The sequence below is a fragment of the Trachypithecus francoisi genome, unplaced genomic scaffold, assembly GCF_009764315.1.
Source record: "Trachypithecus francoisi isolate TF-2019V2 unplaced genomic scaffold, Tfra_2.0 Lachesis_group8, whole genome shotgun sequence".
Lineage (NCBI taxonomy): Eukaryota > Metazoa > Chordata > Mammalia > Primates > Cercopithecidae > Trachypithecus > Trachypithecus francoisi.
In genome coordinates, this window is record NW_022681473.1 from 40,073,252 (window position 1) to 40,091,348 (window position 18,097).

Here is an 18,097-nt window from a genome sequence, read left to right on the forward strand (position 1 = left end):
AATGGCTACCCCCAGATAACACCAGGTGTTCAGAACATCATAGCGACCCTCATTTGCATATTAAAGGACTAAAGTGGGAGGGTCAGGTTTCTGAAAGCTACATAAATGACACATCTGGTCAAACCAATCCCCTGGGACCTGTGCAAACCAAACACGGCCTCATCCAGCATCCCAATATAAGCAACCACTTTTCTGCCGCACATGCACATGGGGTTCCTCTTTGTTCTGAGCCCCCCTCCCTCTGTCTCTGTATGGGGGAACTCTTTTCTTCTTTCTTCTTTCTTGCCTATTAAACTTTTCATTCCTAAAACCACTCCACCTGTGTCCATGTCGTTAATCCTATCAGTGTGAGACCAAGAACCCTGGTGTTCCTCCAGTCATCAAAGCCATATCAATACCTAATACAATGTAAGTGCTATGTAACTATTGTGTTTTTACTGGATTATTTTCAATGGATATATCATTTTTATGGGTTTTTAAAACTATTTTTTTTATTTGTATACATTTAAGGGGTACAAGTGTAATTTTGTTACATGAATATATTGCACTGTGGTGATGTCTGGGCTTTCAGTGTATCCATCAGTCAAATAATGTTCATGATGCACATTAAATAATTTCTAATCTTCCAGTCCCTTCCTTCCCCACAACCCTTCTGAGTATTCATTATCTATCATTCCATACTCTATGGAATAGATAATGATTCATTATCTATCATTCCATACTCTATGTCCATGTGTACACATTATTTAACTTCCATTTTTAAGTGAGAACATGCAGGTTTTGTTTTTTTGTTTGTTTGTTTTTTGTTTTTTTCTGTATCTGGGTTGTTTTACTTAATTAAGATAATGGCCTCCAGTTCCACCCATATTGCTGCAGAAGACATGATTTTATTTTTATAGTTGAATAGCATTCCATATGTGTGCGTATGCCACATTTTCTTTATCTTATTATCTGTTGATGAATATTACAATTGATTCTGTGTATTTCGTACTGTGAATAGTACTGTGAAACCTATAAGTGCAGACAATTTTTGATTTAATTATTTCTTTTTTGGGGAGTAGAGACACAATAGTGAGATTGCTGAATAAAATTTTCTTCAAATATTTCTGATTCACAGTTGTATGGATGCAGAAACTACCAATACACAGGGCTAAATGTATCACTATAGTATATTTTTAATAACTGGACTACCAACTCCCTAAAGCAGTCATTTAACTAAGTCACCATTTTGTTTGAAACACTGAATGACGTGGTATTTTAAAATTGCTTTTATTCAATAAACAACAAAAACAATCACAAAACTATCAAAATGTCTGCCATTATCTATCTCAATAGAGAAATTGATAGATTGAATTTTTAGTGATTTGGGAGTACTTTAAGCATTGTTTTTAATTTACCCCCACCTCCCTATAAAAGTAAGCAAATAAAATTAAATGACTTAAATCTTTAAACCATCTGATAATAAAATTTATAATCAAAATAATCATTTTACTTTATAATCTCTTAAAGCAACAAAATTTGTCACTGTTGTGTAGCCATTATGCATTCACATAATTTCTTAGCTAACCAACTTATTTGTTTGTTTAATAAATCATCCAGTACAAAATAATTCTTAAATTCAATGTTTTTCTTGTTATTATTGTACTGATGGGAGAGTAAACTGTTATATTTCTTTCGAAAATCATCTGTACTAGGTAGCAATAATTAATATTTTAAAACAATTTTCATGAACTACTTGATATGTTTCAAAAAAACCATAACTCAAGTTAAAAGTAAGAAAGTATTTTTCATCATAATGTAAATTTAAATCATTATATATATGTATGTATATACATACCTGCACATAAGTGAAAGGTTAAGTAACCTTTGGCATATCTATATAATAGATTATTCATTAAATTTAGATAAAAAAATAAAGATTAAAAGCTATCTTTTTGTTTTTAAATTACAAATTATGAATATATATAAAGGATATATATATAGAGAGAGAGAGATGTATTGCAACTGAGATATATGTGCATATATATCATTCACCACACAGATATAATTCATACAAAGGGAACTAGACAGAAATATGAAATATGTCAAAATATTGTTTGCATTTGTTCTGAGTGATGGGATTTTAAGTTTTCCTTTGGCTTTATATTTTTTGACACTGTTTTGAAATTTTTCTTCAATGAATAAGTTATACTTAAGATTTCTTTTTTTTAAAGAAGTACATTTGTCATATCTAAAAAGAGCACTAAAATGGAGATTAGGTGTTCTAGAGAATATATCAGCTCCAAGTGGAATTAAGGAGGAAATAAAGTAACTCAAGTCTCTGGGCAACTAACAAGCAGTTAGGCCTCACTTCTATCTTTAGTGGAGGATTTCTACTTCAGCTAGCAGCCTCCCCCAAGTTAAATGCAGCTCTCAAGCATTAATAAGGGCACCACATTCATCACCATGCTTTGCAATTGCCAGCATGTGTCATTATTTTTAGGATGAAATGTAAATGCTTTGACAGCAAGCATTACTTCTTCAAAGTCTACATTTACTTTAAAAAAAAAAATCAAACCTATTCAAAATTGAACATTTCCTAAGAGGAAAGTACCTGAAATAGAATCTACAACTCATCTCAGGGCTCACCAGTTCATAGACTCATTTTCAAAGGTGCATGGGTGAATGTCTGTGGTAACAGGTACTTCAGTGCCATCACGTTGGTGCAAGAGTAATTGTGGTTATTGCCATTTTTTTTTTTTAATGGCAAGAACCTCAGTTACTTCTTGCACCAACCTAAGAGTTGAGTTTCTACTGTCTACTTCCTTGACACAACTATCTATCTATCTATCTATCTATCTATCTATCTATCTATCTATCCATCCATCTATCATCAACATACGTTTATTCAAGACTTAAACTGTGCACTGCTGATATATTAGTAGGTAAATCAGATAAGTGTGCTGCCATCAGGATGAGTGCATGAATACATTACAGCAGAAACCATCGGCTGCCTCCCACAGCAACTCCCTTTCTATTACTTATCTGCAAAAAAAAAAAAACAGTCTTTCACAATAGAATCTAAAAAATGCTAAGGTTTTACCTTTGCATGCATGCATAACCTAGTTTGGAGAACTTTCTCAAAAAACTCTGCTCCTTCACAAAAAATAATGACTTTGGAGGACAAAGGCCTCCTTTTTCTGCTTTGACTGTGTACATAGTTGGATGAAGACACAATATGTGTATCTTTAGTGACCATCATGATTCTATGAGGAAACAAGACTTAGAATAAGTCTTTAAGTTGAGGGTTGTTACATGGAGTGATGTGGAGGACAATGCAAAACAAATCTGAGTCTTGTTGACATTGTTGAGCTATGAAATAAACTATAACATTGTCATGCTTCTGGGCCTTTTGTTATTTGAGTTAATAAAAGTCCAATGATGGAACAGTTTTGGGAGGTATTGTATATACTAAAGGAATTCTAATTCATGCAACTTCATAGTCTCTTTGTATTCAGGTCTCCTGATTTCATAAAATGTAAAATGACATGAAATAGCAAGGTTTACATATAATATATCTCACATTTTAAGTCATACAAATTTTCAACAAGTCCTGATCTTGGTAATATCTGAAAGTTGATGCTTTACTAATCTATATTCAACTGGTATATTACATAGAAGTAAAACACTGAATATTGCTGAACTGTCTAATTTTCTTCCACTAACATTTCCTTCTAAAACTCTGATTTGAAAAATAAATTTAAAAGATTCAAAAGTCCTTGTATGATCTACTTCGCATAAATCTCTCAGCTCAATATCTGCAACTCGTGAACTCTGGGGAAGCAGGATTAGTTTTATACACTCCTAACCTGCTGGAATGAGGTATGCTTTTCATTAAGAATGAATGTAGGAAATAATATTTCCACTTATCTCTAATTAAGTAGGCAAGAAAATAAAAGTATTTCTAAAGCAGTCAAATGCAACTCAAATTCATGAGAAATTCCAGAAATTAAATTTAAGCTAAATAATGTGCTTGATATTTTTGGTATTGGGCTAGCAAGTTTCAGGGAAAAGAGAGAAAAGATTCTCACCTTAAATAATAAATCCTTCTTCCCATAACGAAGCTCCTTCAGCTGGGCTTGGATTTTTTTGGACTGTAAGACAAAAACATGGATAAGTTGTGTAACTCATTTATATTTTCAAACTTGAAGATTAAAATACTTTCAGACTTCACAGGAATACATTTTGCAGCCAAGCAAAGCACAGTCCAACTAGTTTAGAAGTAAAACAGAAAACCTTAACTCTGATGAGAGTTAAATTCTACTCAAATACATTTTTAAAAAAATTTTTATTATACTTTAAGTTCTAGGGTACATGTGCACATTGTACAGGTTTGTTACATATGTATACCTGTGCCATGTTGGTGTGCTGCATTCAGTGACTCGTCATTTACATTCGGTATATCTCCTAATGCTATCCCTCCCCCCTCCCCCGACCCCACGACAGGCCCGTGTGTGATGTTCCCCTTCCTGTGTCCAAGTGTTCTCATTGTTCAGTTCCCACCCATGAGTGAGAACATGCGGTGTTTGGTTTTCTGTTCTTGTGATAGTTTGCTGAGAATGATGGTTTCCAGCTGCATCCATATCCCTATAAAGGACATGAACTCATGCTTTTTTATGGTCGCATAGTATTCTATGGTGTATATGTGACACATTTTCTTAATCCAGTCTATCATTGATGGACATTTGGGTTGGTTCCAAGTCTTTGCTATCGTGAATAGTGCCGCAATAAACATACGTGTGCATGTGTCTTTATAGTAGCATGATTTGTAATCCTTTGGGTATATACCCAGTAATGGGATGGCTGGGTCATATGGTACTTCTAGTTCTAGATCCTTAAGGAATTGCCACACTGTCTTCCACAATGGTTGAACTAGTTCACAGTCCCACCAACAGTGTAAAAGTGTTCCTATTTCTCCACATCCTCTCCAGCACCTGTTGTTTCCTGACTTTTTAATGATCACCATTCTAACTGGTGTGAGATGGTATCTCATTGTGGTTTTGATTTGCATTTCTCTGACGGCCAGTGATGATGAGCATTTTTTCATGTGTCTGTTGGCTGCATAAATGTCTTATTTTGAGAAGTGTCTGTCCACATCCTTTGCCCACTTTTTGGTGGGGTTGTTTTTTCTTGTAAATTTATTTGAGTTATTTGTAGGCTCTGGATATTAGCCCTTTGTCAGATGAGTAGATTGCAGAAATTTTCTCCCATTCTTGTAGGTTGCCTGTTCACTCTGATGGTAGTTTCCTTTGCTGTGCAGAAGCTCTTCAGTTTAATTAGATCCCATTTGTCAATTTTGGCTTTTGTTGCTTTTGGTATTTTGGACATGAAGTCCTTGCCCATGCCTATGTACTGAATGGTATTACCTAGGTTTTCTTCAAGAGTTTTTATGGTTTTAGGTCCAATATGTAAGTCTCTAATTCATCTTGAATTAATTTTCGTATAAGGGGTAAGGAAGAGATCCCATTTCAGCTTTCTACATGTGGCTAGCCAGTTTTCCTAGCACCATTTATTAAATAGGGAATCCTTTCCCCATTTCTTGTTTTTGTCAGGTCTGTCAAAGATCAGATGGTTGTAGATGTGTGATATTATTTCTTAGGGCTCTGTTCTCTTCAAATACATTTTAATTATCAATTTTTCCTTCAGGTGATCATGTAAATTTATTTATTTGTGTGTGTGTGTGTGTGTGTGTGTGTGTGTTATTGGTTATTGGTGAGTTAAACCTTAACTCTGAGAGTCAGACCTCCAAACATCCTAGGCAGAAAGAGAAAAACCAAAGCTTGTTTAAAATACGTTATTTAAAGAAAGTTGAGTATTGTTCTTCCCCCAATCCACAACTAAACACAAAGAATTTCTGTCACCCAGGCATGACCAACAATCTAATTGTAGATGCTAATTACATCTGTGCATATTTATGCCTCATTTTTCGCTACTTATTTTCAATTACTTTTTTAAATTAAATGGGAGTAAATTTGAATTTGACATATGTCCAAAGTAGAAGCAAATGTGACTGGAAGCAAGAAAAGTTGCTACAATACTAATGCTGAGCTGAATGTTATTTGCACTTTAGAGTAATACACTTTTTAAGAGGGCCATCGCAAATAGGAAAATACTTAAAAAGAAAATCTTTCTCAGTAGTATGCTTTGACTACCACAATTAATTACGGTCCCTTAAGTCACTGAATGATGATCATGTATTTTGAATTTTTCAGGACAGTCCCAATTACTAAAATTATAATATAAGGACTTCAGATTATTGTATGTCTATACCTAAAATTATAGCTTCTGATTCTTTACTTAGGAAAAAATTAACAAACAAAAAAAGAAAACCACCATCACCAATAACCAATAACAATACACACACACACACACACACACACACACACAAATAAATAAATTAGCATGATCACGAGAAGAAAAAATTAATAATTAAAATGTATTTGAGTAGAATTATAAATTAGTATCATCACGGGTAAACTGGCATTTTCTGATAAAATTAAACATATGTACACTGCATTACACTGCAGTATGTCCTAGGTAATTACTCAAGAGGAACTATAATGTATACAAAAATATTTAAGGCATCTTTATTCATAATAGCCAAAAGCTAGAAAGAGTACATATGTTTAATAAGCAATGAAGAGATAAATTGTAGGATATCCATGACATGGAGCACTAGAATACTGTTGAGCAACTGAAAAGGAATGAAGTACTGAATCACGGAACAACACAAATTTCAAAAGCATTATACAATATGAAAGAATCCAGTAACTAGAAGCTATATTTTGTATAATTCAATTTGGATAACATTCCAGAAGGCAAACAAACAGGGACAGAAATCAGTTTAGTAGTTGACATGGACTAAGGGTTGGGGTAAAGTTTCAGTGTAATATAGCAAGAAGACATTTTGGAGGGTAATGAAAAAATTGTATGTTTTGAATCTATACATTGGTCAAATCCATCAAACTGTACACTTAAACTAGATAAATTATATTGTACTATAAATTATATCTCAATAAAATTAAATTTTTAAAGAAGCTGGCTACAGTAGGTAATGAACACATGATCCTTATGTCACTATTACAGCCTAGTAAACTGTGTTGATATAAAAGTCCTCTTTAATAAAGAACATCTGCCTATATTGTAGAAATATAATTTTCCAAGCTTACAACGGAATATGAGTTGTCCACTGAACCAACTGCAGGTTTATTATGATTCGGTTTTCTAAAATATTAAGAATTTTTTTTTTTTTTTTTGAGATGGAGTCTTGCTCTGTTGCCTAGGCTGGGGTGCAGTGGGACATTCTCAACTCACTGCAAACTCCGCCTCCTGGCTTCTATCAATTCTCCTGCCTCAGCCTCCTGAGTAGCTGGGACTACAGGCGCACACCACCATGCCAGGCTAATTTTTTGTATTTTAGTAGGACGGGGTTTTACTGTGTTGTCCAGGCTTGTCTCAAACTCCTGAGCTCAGGTAATCTGTCCACCTTAGCATCCCAAAGTGCTTGGATTACAGAGGTGAGCCACCACATCCAGGCCCAGAATATTTCTAATTATGCAATGTACTCGATTTGTGAAGTGGTAGCTGTGTTATAATGACACAATAATTTTTCAATTGTTGTTCAATGCTATAAGTATGACTGATTTAAGTGGAAACTTGAATGTGTTGTCAATGATACACTACTACAAGGTTCTAATATCAGAAACACAGTTTTTCACAGATATTTCTATTATAAGTCACCTGCATTTCATGATCTATTGAATCAGGAAGTTAATAAAAAAGAACAAAAAGAAAACAAAATGAAATGAAATTTAAAAAAAGAAAAGGAGACAGGAAGAGAAGGAGAGGGAAAGGGGGAGGTAAAGAGGAAGTAGAAGAGAGGAAAAGAAGGAAAGAGGAGGAAAGAGAGGAAGGAAGAGAGAAAAGGGAAGGGAAGGGAAGGAAAGAAAGGAGGGAAGGAGGGAGGGAGGGTAAGTTAAGAGTAAGAGTGAGATATGTTAATAATTCTGTATCACTTAACTCTGTACAAAGCAGCAGCAAGAATTTATGGTTTCTCACAGGGTAGTTGATTTTTTTTCATTTCCATAGAAAGTCACCTTTCTTTTGATATGGATAGTGAAGGTGAAATGCATGATGCATAAGAAGAATAAAAAGACATGATTTACTATACCTACTTGTTAATGGCTTTTATGAATACAAACTCACATTGAGTCCTCAGTACCTTGACTTTATTCTTCTACTTCAGAATCACACTTATTACATCATTGTCTGTCCTCACACAGCTTCCCATGTGACTCAAAATAATATTTCTTTTTTTTTTTTGAGACGGAGTCTCGCTCTGTCGCCAGGGCTGGAGTGCAGTGGCCGGATCTCAGCTCACTGCAAGCTCCGCCTCCCGAGTTTATGCCATTCTCCTGCCTCAGCCTCCCGAGTAGCTGGGACTACAGTCGCCCGCCACCTCGCCCGGCTAGATTTTTGTATTTTTAGTAGAGACGGGGTTTCATCATGTTCGCAAGGATGGTCTCGATCTCCTGACCTCGTGATCCGCCCGTCTCGGCCTCCCAAAGTGCTGGGATTACAGGCTTGAGCCACCGCGCCCGGCCCAAAGTAATATTTCAAGTACAGCATCTATGTCTTATTATGTTAATTTACTCTCTGTATTAGTCTGTTCTCACACTGCTATAAAGAAATAGCTGAGACTGTGTAATTTACAAAGGAAAGAAGCTTAATTGACTCAGAGTTACTCAGAGTTCTGCATGGCTGGGGAGGCCTCAGGACACTTAACAATCATGGTGGAAGGCACCTCTTCACAGGGCAGCAGAAGAGAAAGTGAGTGCCAGCAGGGGAAATGCCAGATGCTTATAAAACCATTGGATCTCCTGAGAACGCACTATAAAGAGAACAGCATAGGAGAAACTGCCTCCATAATTCAATTACCTCCCACCAGGTCCCTCCTATGAAACGTGCAGATTATGGTATTACAATTCAAGGTGAGATTTGGCTAGGAACAAAAAGTCAAACCATATCATTCTGCCCCAGCCCCTCCCAAATCTCATGTCCTCGCATTTCAAAACAACCATGCCCTTCCAACAGACCCCAAAGTCTTAACTCATTCCAGCATTAACCCAAAAGTCCAAGTCCAACATCTCATCTGAGACAACACAATTTCCTTCTGCCTATGAGCCTGTAAAATCAAAAGTAAGTTAGTTACTTCCTAGATACAATGGGGGTACAGGCATTTGGTAAATATATCCATTACAAATGGAAGAAATTGGCCAAAACAAAGGGGCCACAGACTCCATGCAATTCTGAAAGTCAATAGGGCAGTCATTAAACCTTAAAGTTACAAAATGATCTTCTTTGACTCCATGTCTCACATCCAGGTCATGCTGATGATAGGAATGGTGGACTCGCATAGCCTTGCACAGCGCCACCCTGTGGATTTGCACGGTACAGCCCCCCTCCTGGCTGCTTTCATGGGCTAGGATTGAGTGCCTATGCCTTTTCCAGGTGCACAGTGCAAGCTGTCGGTGGATCTACCATTCTGGGGTCTGGGGGATGGTGACTCTCTTCTCACAACTCCACTAGGCAGTGATGCAGTGGTGACTCTGTGTGGAGCTCCAAATGCACATTTCCCTTCGGCTCTTCCCTAGAAGAGATTATCCATGTAGCTTCTGCCTCTGCAGGCAATTTCTGCCTGGACATTCAGGCATTTCCATATATCCTCTGAAACATAGGCGGAGGTTCCCAAACCTCAATTCTTGACTTCTGTGCACCCACAGGCTCAAAACCACATGGAAGCCACCAAGGCTTGGAGCTTGCACCCTCTGAAGTAATGGTCTGAGCTGTACCTTGGCCCCTTTTAGCCTCAGCTGGAGCTGAAGCAGCTGGGATTCAGAGCACCATGTCCAGAGGCTACACAGATCTGGTAGGCCCTGGACCCAGACCGTGACAACATTTTTCCCTCCTAGGCCTCTGGGCATATGATGGGAGAGGCTGCCATGAAAGTCTCCACATCCCTTGGAGACATTTTCCCTATTGTCTTGGTGATTAAGGTTGGGCTCTTTATTACTTATGCAAATTTCTGCCTTTGGCTTGAATTTCTCTTCAGACATTTTTTTTTTTTTTTTTAATTGCATTGTCAGTCTGCAAATTTTCCAAACTTTCATGCTCCACTTCCTCTTGAACACTTTACTGCTTAGGAATTTCTTCCACCAGATACCCTAAATTATCTCTCTCAAGTTCAAAGTTCCTCAGAATTCTAGGGCAGGGGCAAAATGCTGACAATCTCTTTTCTACAACATAGCAAGAGTCACCTTTGCTCTAGTTCCCAACAAGTTCCTCATCTCCATCTGAGACCACCTCAGCCTGGACTTCATTGTCCATATCATTATCAGCATTTTGATCAAAACCATTTGATAAGTCTCTAGGAAGTTCCAAACCACCCCACAACTTCCTGTTTTTTTTCTGAGCTCTCCAAAGTGTTCCAACCTCTGCCTGTTACCCAGTTCCAAAGTCGCTTCCACATTTTCAGGTATCTTTACAGCAGCACCCCATTCCCTGTGGTGCCAATTTACTGTATTAGTCTGATCTCACACTGCTATAAAGAAATACGTGAGACTGCGCAATTTACAAAGGTAAGAGCTACATTGACTCACAATTCCACATGGCTGGGGAGGCCCTCTAAGATAATTCTGCTTTACATGGTCATCATTATTTTGTGCTGCTGATTTGAGTAAAGGATAATTTATGATATCTCTCACAATTTCAAATGCACAGTTGATTGGCATTTTCTGCCTGCTGTTCCAATCTGCTGTCCAGGACTCATTTACAATCAGGTTTCTCAGGAAAATAGACTTTCTTCTTTTTTTTCCCCTCTCATACTAAAGTTGGTGAATATCAATGGAGAGTGGGAGATTACTACCACACACGGTGCACATGATTTGGCAAACTGCATGTCAGTTCTTCCACATAATTGATGCTCTATCTTTCAAGTGTCAGAATGGTTGCCTTTCAGCTATTTGAGGTGTTCATTTTTAAAACATAATTAAAGTGTATATTCTGAATGTACAGAATATCATTTAAAATTTTCCATGTTACTTGGAATTATTATCAAAACATCAATTATTCAATGATTCATTCAGGAACTGCAATAAAACCTTCTGCATTGGATGGCCTTGAATCACTATATTTTTTGAGCTTTGCTATCATAATATATATATTAAAAAAAAGTTTTAGGAGTTTTCCTCACAGTTACTCATCTCTTGGTTTCCAGCACTCTGGTAATTTTCAGTTAAAAAGCAAAATCCTGACTGGATGTGGTGGCTCATGCCTGTAATCCCAGCACTTTGGGAGGCCAAGGCGGGCATCTCACAAGGTCAGGAGATTGAGACCATTCTGGCTAACAAGGTGAAACCCCGTCTCTACTAAAAATACAAAATTTAGCCGAGTGTGGTGGTGGGTGCCTGTAGTCCCAGCTACTCAGCAGGCTGAGGCAAGAGAATGGGGTGAACCCAGGAGGTGGAGCTTGTGGTAAGCCTAAATGGCGCCACTGCACTCCAGCCTGGGAGACAGAGCAAGACTCCATCTCAAAAAAAAAAAAAAAAAAAAAAAAAGCAACTTCCTGTCTGAGGATTTCAGGCAAGATTATGCAAAGAATAAACACATTCTGAATGGGTACATCTCTTTTTTATAACGTATATTAATTCAAAACCCAGCTAAAACTTAGACTTTTATTTACTTTGTTAGCAACATTTTGAAAAGTTAAAATTATCAAAAGGAGAATCTTCAAACAATTAGTGATTTTAAATACAGTTCCAGATGTTGGTGCCTGTGAATCATAAAGTTCTCATAAGATTTCACAGCAAAATTAAAGTTGCTAATAATGATAATGTTGTCTGTAATAAAATGACAAGGAAGATGAAAAAGTAGGCAGCCATGATAAGATATTTTATCTCAGCTTTGTTATCCCATTTAGGAGATTATCTTTCAGACTGAGATTTTTGCTTCCTATAATTTCATGTTCAAACAGCATTTCTTCAATGAAATAGGAGTGATGATTTTGGTAGACGGTGTTTATAGTAGCTTCTCTTGTTAATGTTATCCTCTGGCAAATGAAAACAATGGCAATCTTCTGGGTGTCAACAGGATTTAGATATTTTATTCTTCTATGAATACTGACAGTTGAGGGTCACTGATCTAACAGGCAATCTCCATGTTAGCTCCTAACCAAGACAATGTATTAGTATTTTGTTTATGGTATAGTGATGGTGAATCAAATAATTAAATTTGCCACCATATTGTTTTGAAGTTGTATTGTGACAGACAAAAACACACGCCTGTCCCATTACCAAGAATGTTAAGCTCTAAATTTATTCTATAAATACATAATGACATATACCAAATAAATTGCAATGAACCTATTACAATACTTTTCAATATTCGGCAACACTAATACGTGAAGTATCTAACAATTCAGGGATAATATATTCTCCAAGGCATTGAGATGAAGAAAAAATATGAATTATTCTTGAATTGACAGACTAAACAATAAAGGTAAGCCCATTTTTACTTCCATGCACCACAGATATTTCTCATAGGAGCTTCCTCTCTTTCATATACATGAGTGTCATGTGAACCCTGAACACATATAAATTATCTCAGAATATAACTTCAATCTAGATCTTTCTTTTTCAAAACATCATTCCACCTGGTTACCCTCTTGTAATACAACCTGCACAAACCACATTTATATTATTTCTAAAACCTAAGAAATATAAACAATGTATAAGTCTATTTGTGTTCAAATAGAAAAATACAAAGAAATGAAACATTACACTAGATTAGATCTACAAACCATTTAGGCTAATTTTTCATCTTCTGTAATACCATCTTTCAGTTTTTCTGTATTGAACAGTTCTAATAATGCCATATATAATATTACAGGAAAGATATTATAAAATTGATCGTTATATTGCATGTTAGACTTGAATGTTTGTATTTATGTTAATGATTTTTTCTTGTTTTTCAAGGAGAGTTTTCACTTTCTTTAACAAATCTCAGTTTGGGCTAGACACAGGACCACTAACCTAGTGACATTTTCCAGACTCTCTTCAACTTAGCTCAGCATGTGACCTAGTTTTAGCAAATAGGGTACAATGAGATAGAAGAGACTATTTCCTGGGTGGACTCCTGAAAAGCAATGCTCGTGCTTCACCAGGTTATCTGCCCTTTCCCTCTTGCTGGGAGAGGATAGTGGCAGAAAAAGATATTTTTGAACCAAGGGTCATTCCATAATTTAAAGACAATAGAGCTGTTTTAGAAGCTCTTCGCCTTACTTCTAGACAACTCTGAGACAAAGGGTAAACTTGTTTTAACTTGTGTAATCAACTTTTCTCAATGCATCTGAAACTTCTTTCCTTCCCTCTGCTTCATAGGTATAAGACATTCATCATGATATGAAGCCACTCATGACTGTCCCTTATCATTCAGAGGCTATTTCTTGAATAGATTTCTTACACATTTAATATATCTTTGTGTGTGCTTCTTGGAGGATGCAACTAAAACAGTGAATCTTGTCTCCTCTCCTTGAGGCATCAACAATTATTTAGCATGACAGTATCATTACTATTTCATTGCTATTACTAAGGCTTATATGAGCTACATTTTCACATTACAGAGATATAAGAATAGATTTGGAGATGAGAAATATAGAAAACTGATTACTTTAGTTAAATCTATATTAAGCAGAATGGCATATGTCCCCCTGAGAAATATATGAGATGATTTTACTACACAGCCTACACAGCAAATAGAACCAATGAATGTATTTATTTCATATGGTTTATGGTCAACCCCAGAATCTTCACTCTGACAGTCAATTGCCACTGCAAAACTTTATAGACATCACATAGAAGGTACAAGAGAGGGGAAAAAAAAGGAAAATTTTATGGACTTCCAGTAATTTGCTATTAAGGAAATTCTGATAGTCCAGATAAGGAAGAAATCCAGGAAAAAAAAAAATCTACAAAAGTGACCATTACCTGCCTTTGCTAATTTTTTTTTCCCCTTTTGGTTATTGCAATGTTAAAACACAAAGATACCCAAAGGTTTAAAATATATTTTATTTTTCTATTTAAAAATTTGCATTTGTATTAGGAGGAACAAGAGTTACCAGATGTCTGAGTTGAACAAAAATCTGGCAATAATACTGTTTTTATCTGGTTAAAGTTAGAAGAAGCAAAAATTTACTCACCTCTTCTGCGTGAATGCCACAGAGCTTGTTTCCTGACAAGAGTTTGTTTTTCAAGCTTTTATTCTGAGGAAGAAAACATAGTTTTATTGCAAAGAAGAGACAAAATATTAAGAATTTCTTCAATTACGTCAGCATTACTGCTTTATGTTCTGTCCAAAAATTAGACCTTCATAATGTAAAATGTAATGGATTGGTGTAAAACTGAATCAAATCTGTAATTTAAAAGATTGTTTTTTATTCAGTTAAAATTTGGCATATTAGCATTAACACATTCATTTAAAAAGGTAATTTCCAGTTTTATTCTATTGTGGGCAGAAAAGAGAATCGATGTAATTTTATTTTTTTTTAAATGTTATTTGTTTATATATTTATATATGTGTGTGTGTGTGTGTGTGTGTGTGTGTGTGTGTGTGACCTAAAATACAGTCTATCCTGGAGAACATTCCATGTGTATGCTATAACTGTTGGGCAAAATGTTCTGTCAATTTCCATGAAGTCTGTTTTGTCTAGAGTACAGTTTAACTCTGATGTTTCTTTTTTTTTATTTTTATTTTTTGAGATGGAGTCTCACTCCATTGTCCAGGCTGGAGTGCAATGGTACAATCTCAGATCCCTGCAACCTCTGCCTCCCAGGGTTGAAGCTATTCTCCTACCTCAGCCTCTCAGGTAGCTGGGATTACAGATGTGCACCACCATGCCTGGCACCATGCCAGTTAAAATACAAATTTTTTTGTATTTTAAGTAGAGACAAGGTTTCACTATGTTGACCAGGCTGGTCTTGAACTCTGACCTCAGGTGATCTGCCTGCCTTGGCCTCCCGAAGTGCTGGGATTACAGGTATCAGCCACCACACCTGGCCTTACTCTGATGTTTCTTTGTTGATTTTTTGTTCGGATAATATGTCTAGGTATGAAAGTGGGGTATTAAAGTACATTACTATTCTTATATCACAATAAATATCTCCATTTAGATCTGTTATTATATATACATATAAAGATGCTCCAGTGTAGGATGCATATGTAATTGCAATTGTTATATCCTCCTACTGTGATGACTCTGTTATCATTATATAATGACCTGATGTGTCATTTTTTATATCATTTTTTACTGAAAGTCTATTTTATCTGATGTAAGTATAACAACTTCTAATCTGCTTTGGTTTCCATTTGCATGGAATATCTTTTTCCATCCATTCACTTTCAATCAATGCATGTCTTTACAGGTGAAAGAAGTTTCTTATAAGCAGCATATATTTGAGTCTTTTTTTAGTCCATTTAACCACTTTATATACTTTAATTAGATTATTTAGTTTATTTATAGTCAAAGTTACTATTGATAGGTAAGGATTTACTACTTCTGCACAGCAGAAGAAAATAATACAGTGAAGAGACAACCCGAAGGATGGGAGAAAGTATTTGCAAACTACTCAGCTGACAAAGGGTTACTATCTATAACAAACCAAGAACACAAAAGCAAAAATCCAATAATATGATTTATCAAAAATTGGCAAAATAGGCCAGACACAGTGGCTCACGTCTGTAATTCCAGCACTTTGGGAGGCTGAGGTGGGTATCTCACAAGGTCAGGAGATCAAATCCATCCTGGCTAACACAGTGAAACCCCATCTCTACTAAAAACACAAAAAAATTAGCCAGGCCTGGTGGTGGGTGCCTATAGTCCCAGCTACTTGGGAGGCTGAGGCAGGAGAATGGTGTGAACGCAGGAGACGGAGTTTGCAGTGAGCCGAGATGGCACCACTGCACTCCAGCCTGGTTGGCAGAGCAAGACTCCATCTCAAAAAAAAAAAAAAAAGTTAGCAATATATCTGAATAAACATTTCTCAAAGGAAGACAAATGTCAATAGATATACTAAAAATGTTAAACATTACTAATCATCAGGAAAGTGCAATGAAGCAATGAAATACTACTGCACTCAGGTTAGGATGCTTATTATCAAAAAGACAACAAATAACAAGTACTAATGAGGATATGGAGAAAGGGGAACTCTTATGTACAGGTGCTAGGAATGTAAATTGGTACAGCCATTATGGAAAACAGTATGGAAGTGTATCAAAAAAATTAAAAATTGATTACTATGTAATCCAGCAATCCCATTACTGGTTATATAAAAACAAATAAATGAAATCAGTATGTTGAACTCCTTGATTCTCAGAAGCCATTTCTTCTTACAGGCCCGAGAGGTATACTCTTTCTGTGGTGTGTGAACGAGTACACACAGATCTGTTACCCTTTAAATATCTCATAATTGACATAGTTCAAAGACAAATGCTTGTTCCTCTGACACTTCTTAACCATCTGAGTCTAACCCCTCATGGCTATTTAATTGTATCTGGTTTATTGCACTCAGGCTTTTCTGTCTTTTACCCCAATAACTGAAGAACATGGACTGTCTTTAGATGGGCAGGTTAAAGGAGAGCAGATAACTGTAAAACCCACAGGATTCAGACATCATACTGACTCTCTAGGAGTAGATAATGTCTTGATACAAATACATATTATACATGATGACTCTAAGGAGGGTCAACTGGATAAGCACCAGGAGCAAAATGAGCATTTAATGCAGAGTGAATGAACAAATACATTAAGTTTAAGAGTTCCCCACTTAGAATTCCAAGCTAATTTTAAACAGGGTTTTTTTATTTTGTTTTCCTATCATGGAGCGAGGGGGTACAGTTGTTCCAGTTTGAAAGAATACTTGGTGTTTTCCTCTTTAGCTAAAATTTGGAAATCTAAAAAGCTCAGTTAGAATTTCAGTACCATGAAATGTTTTACACAAATGGGAGGAAGTTATTCTGATTTATTCGAGTAATGTCTTTTTCCAAATATTTGCACTGATCATACAAGGTACAATATTAGGGTCCTTTTTGTAAAGCTAATCTGATATACATTAATTTCATATTTGAAGAGATGTGTATCCCTAATAAAGGGATATATACTGGTATGTTCTGGCTCTGCAGTGTTGCTCAGATTGTAGCAAAATAAAACTCTTTAAAATGGAGATAAAATAGGGGATGTACATCGGATAGGAGTATTTATGTCCTACCAAAAACCACTCACAACTGAGAAACATTATTAGAATTAACTATAAATTAATAAATAGCATATTTAAAAGTTGGTGTCTGTAGTATATACTATTTAAAATTTGCATCTCCACTTAAAGCTATTTTTTCTTTCCTCTGTTCATTTATGTACCTATGTTTGTATTCATTTATTATTATTATTATTTGTTCATTTATTAATGCTGCTAACACTCAGGGGAAATTTTGAATGTTGATCTGAATGATATATATTATAACAAATACTAACTTTTATCCTTCAAAAATTATATTATTTTATATTTTTTTTTTCTGAGGAGGAAACATACCTGTTAACTAATATATATAACACAAGACTAATTTTTAGCATACTATTTATTTCATTGGTTATCTCTGCTTATTACACTGATTTCTCAGAATAGATTATTCCTTAATTACTTGGAGTAGGCTTTTCAATGATCAGGATGTGCCTGTCAAGTTTATAGAATAGCAAGCAGTGTTAAACATTCCACACCATTAGTGAAGCTAGAGTTTTGATAAAGATGTTCCACAGAACCATTTAACTTTCTTCAATAATATTTACTCTCCACTCCCCCCAAAAAGATTAATGCTATGATACTATGAGTTGAACAATGTTAAAAAGATTTATTTTCTCCGGACTTCTCAGGGTCTTTTATTAGAATACTGAGCATCATGGACACAAAGAGGGGAACAAGAGACACTGGGGTCTACCTGAGGGTTGAGGGTA

The 18,097-nt window shown here is 35.7% G+C and overlaps 1 protein-coding gene across 2 annotated transcripts in view; it reads right to left on the reverse strand.

Moving 5' to 3' along the window:
* Positions 1 to 18,097, reverse strand: part of LUZP2 (leucine zipper protein 2) — a 557,769-nt gene that overhangs the window by 117,713 nt on the left and 421,959 nt on the right. For both annotated transcript variants that reach the window (XM_033205374.1, XM_033205375.1), the window contains exons 6-7: positions 14,294 to 14,356; positions 4,071 to 4,133 (exon numbers count right to left, since the gene is read on the reverse strand). In XM_033205374.1, the coding sequence (XP_033061265.1) occupies positions 4,071 to 4,133; positions 14,294 to 14,356 (126 nt within the window). The remainder of the gene's footprint in view (positions 1 to 4,070; positions 4,134 to 14,293; positions 14,357 to 18,097) is intronic.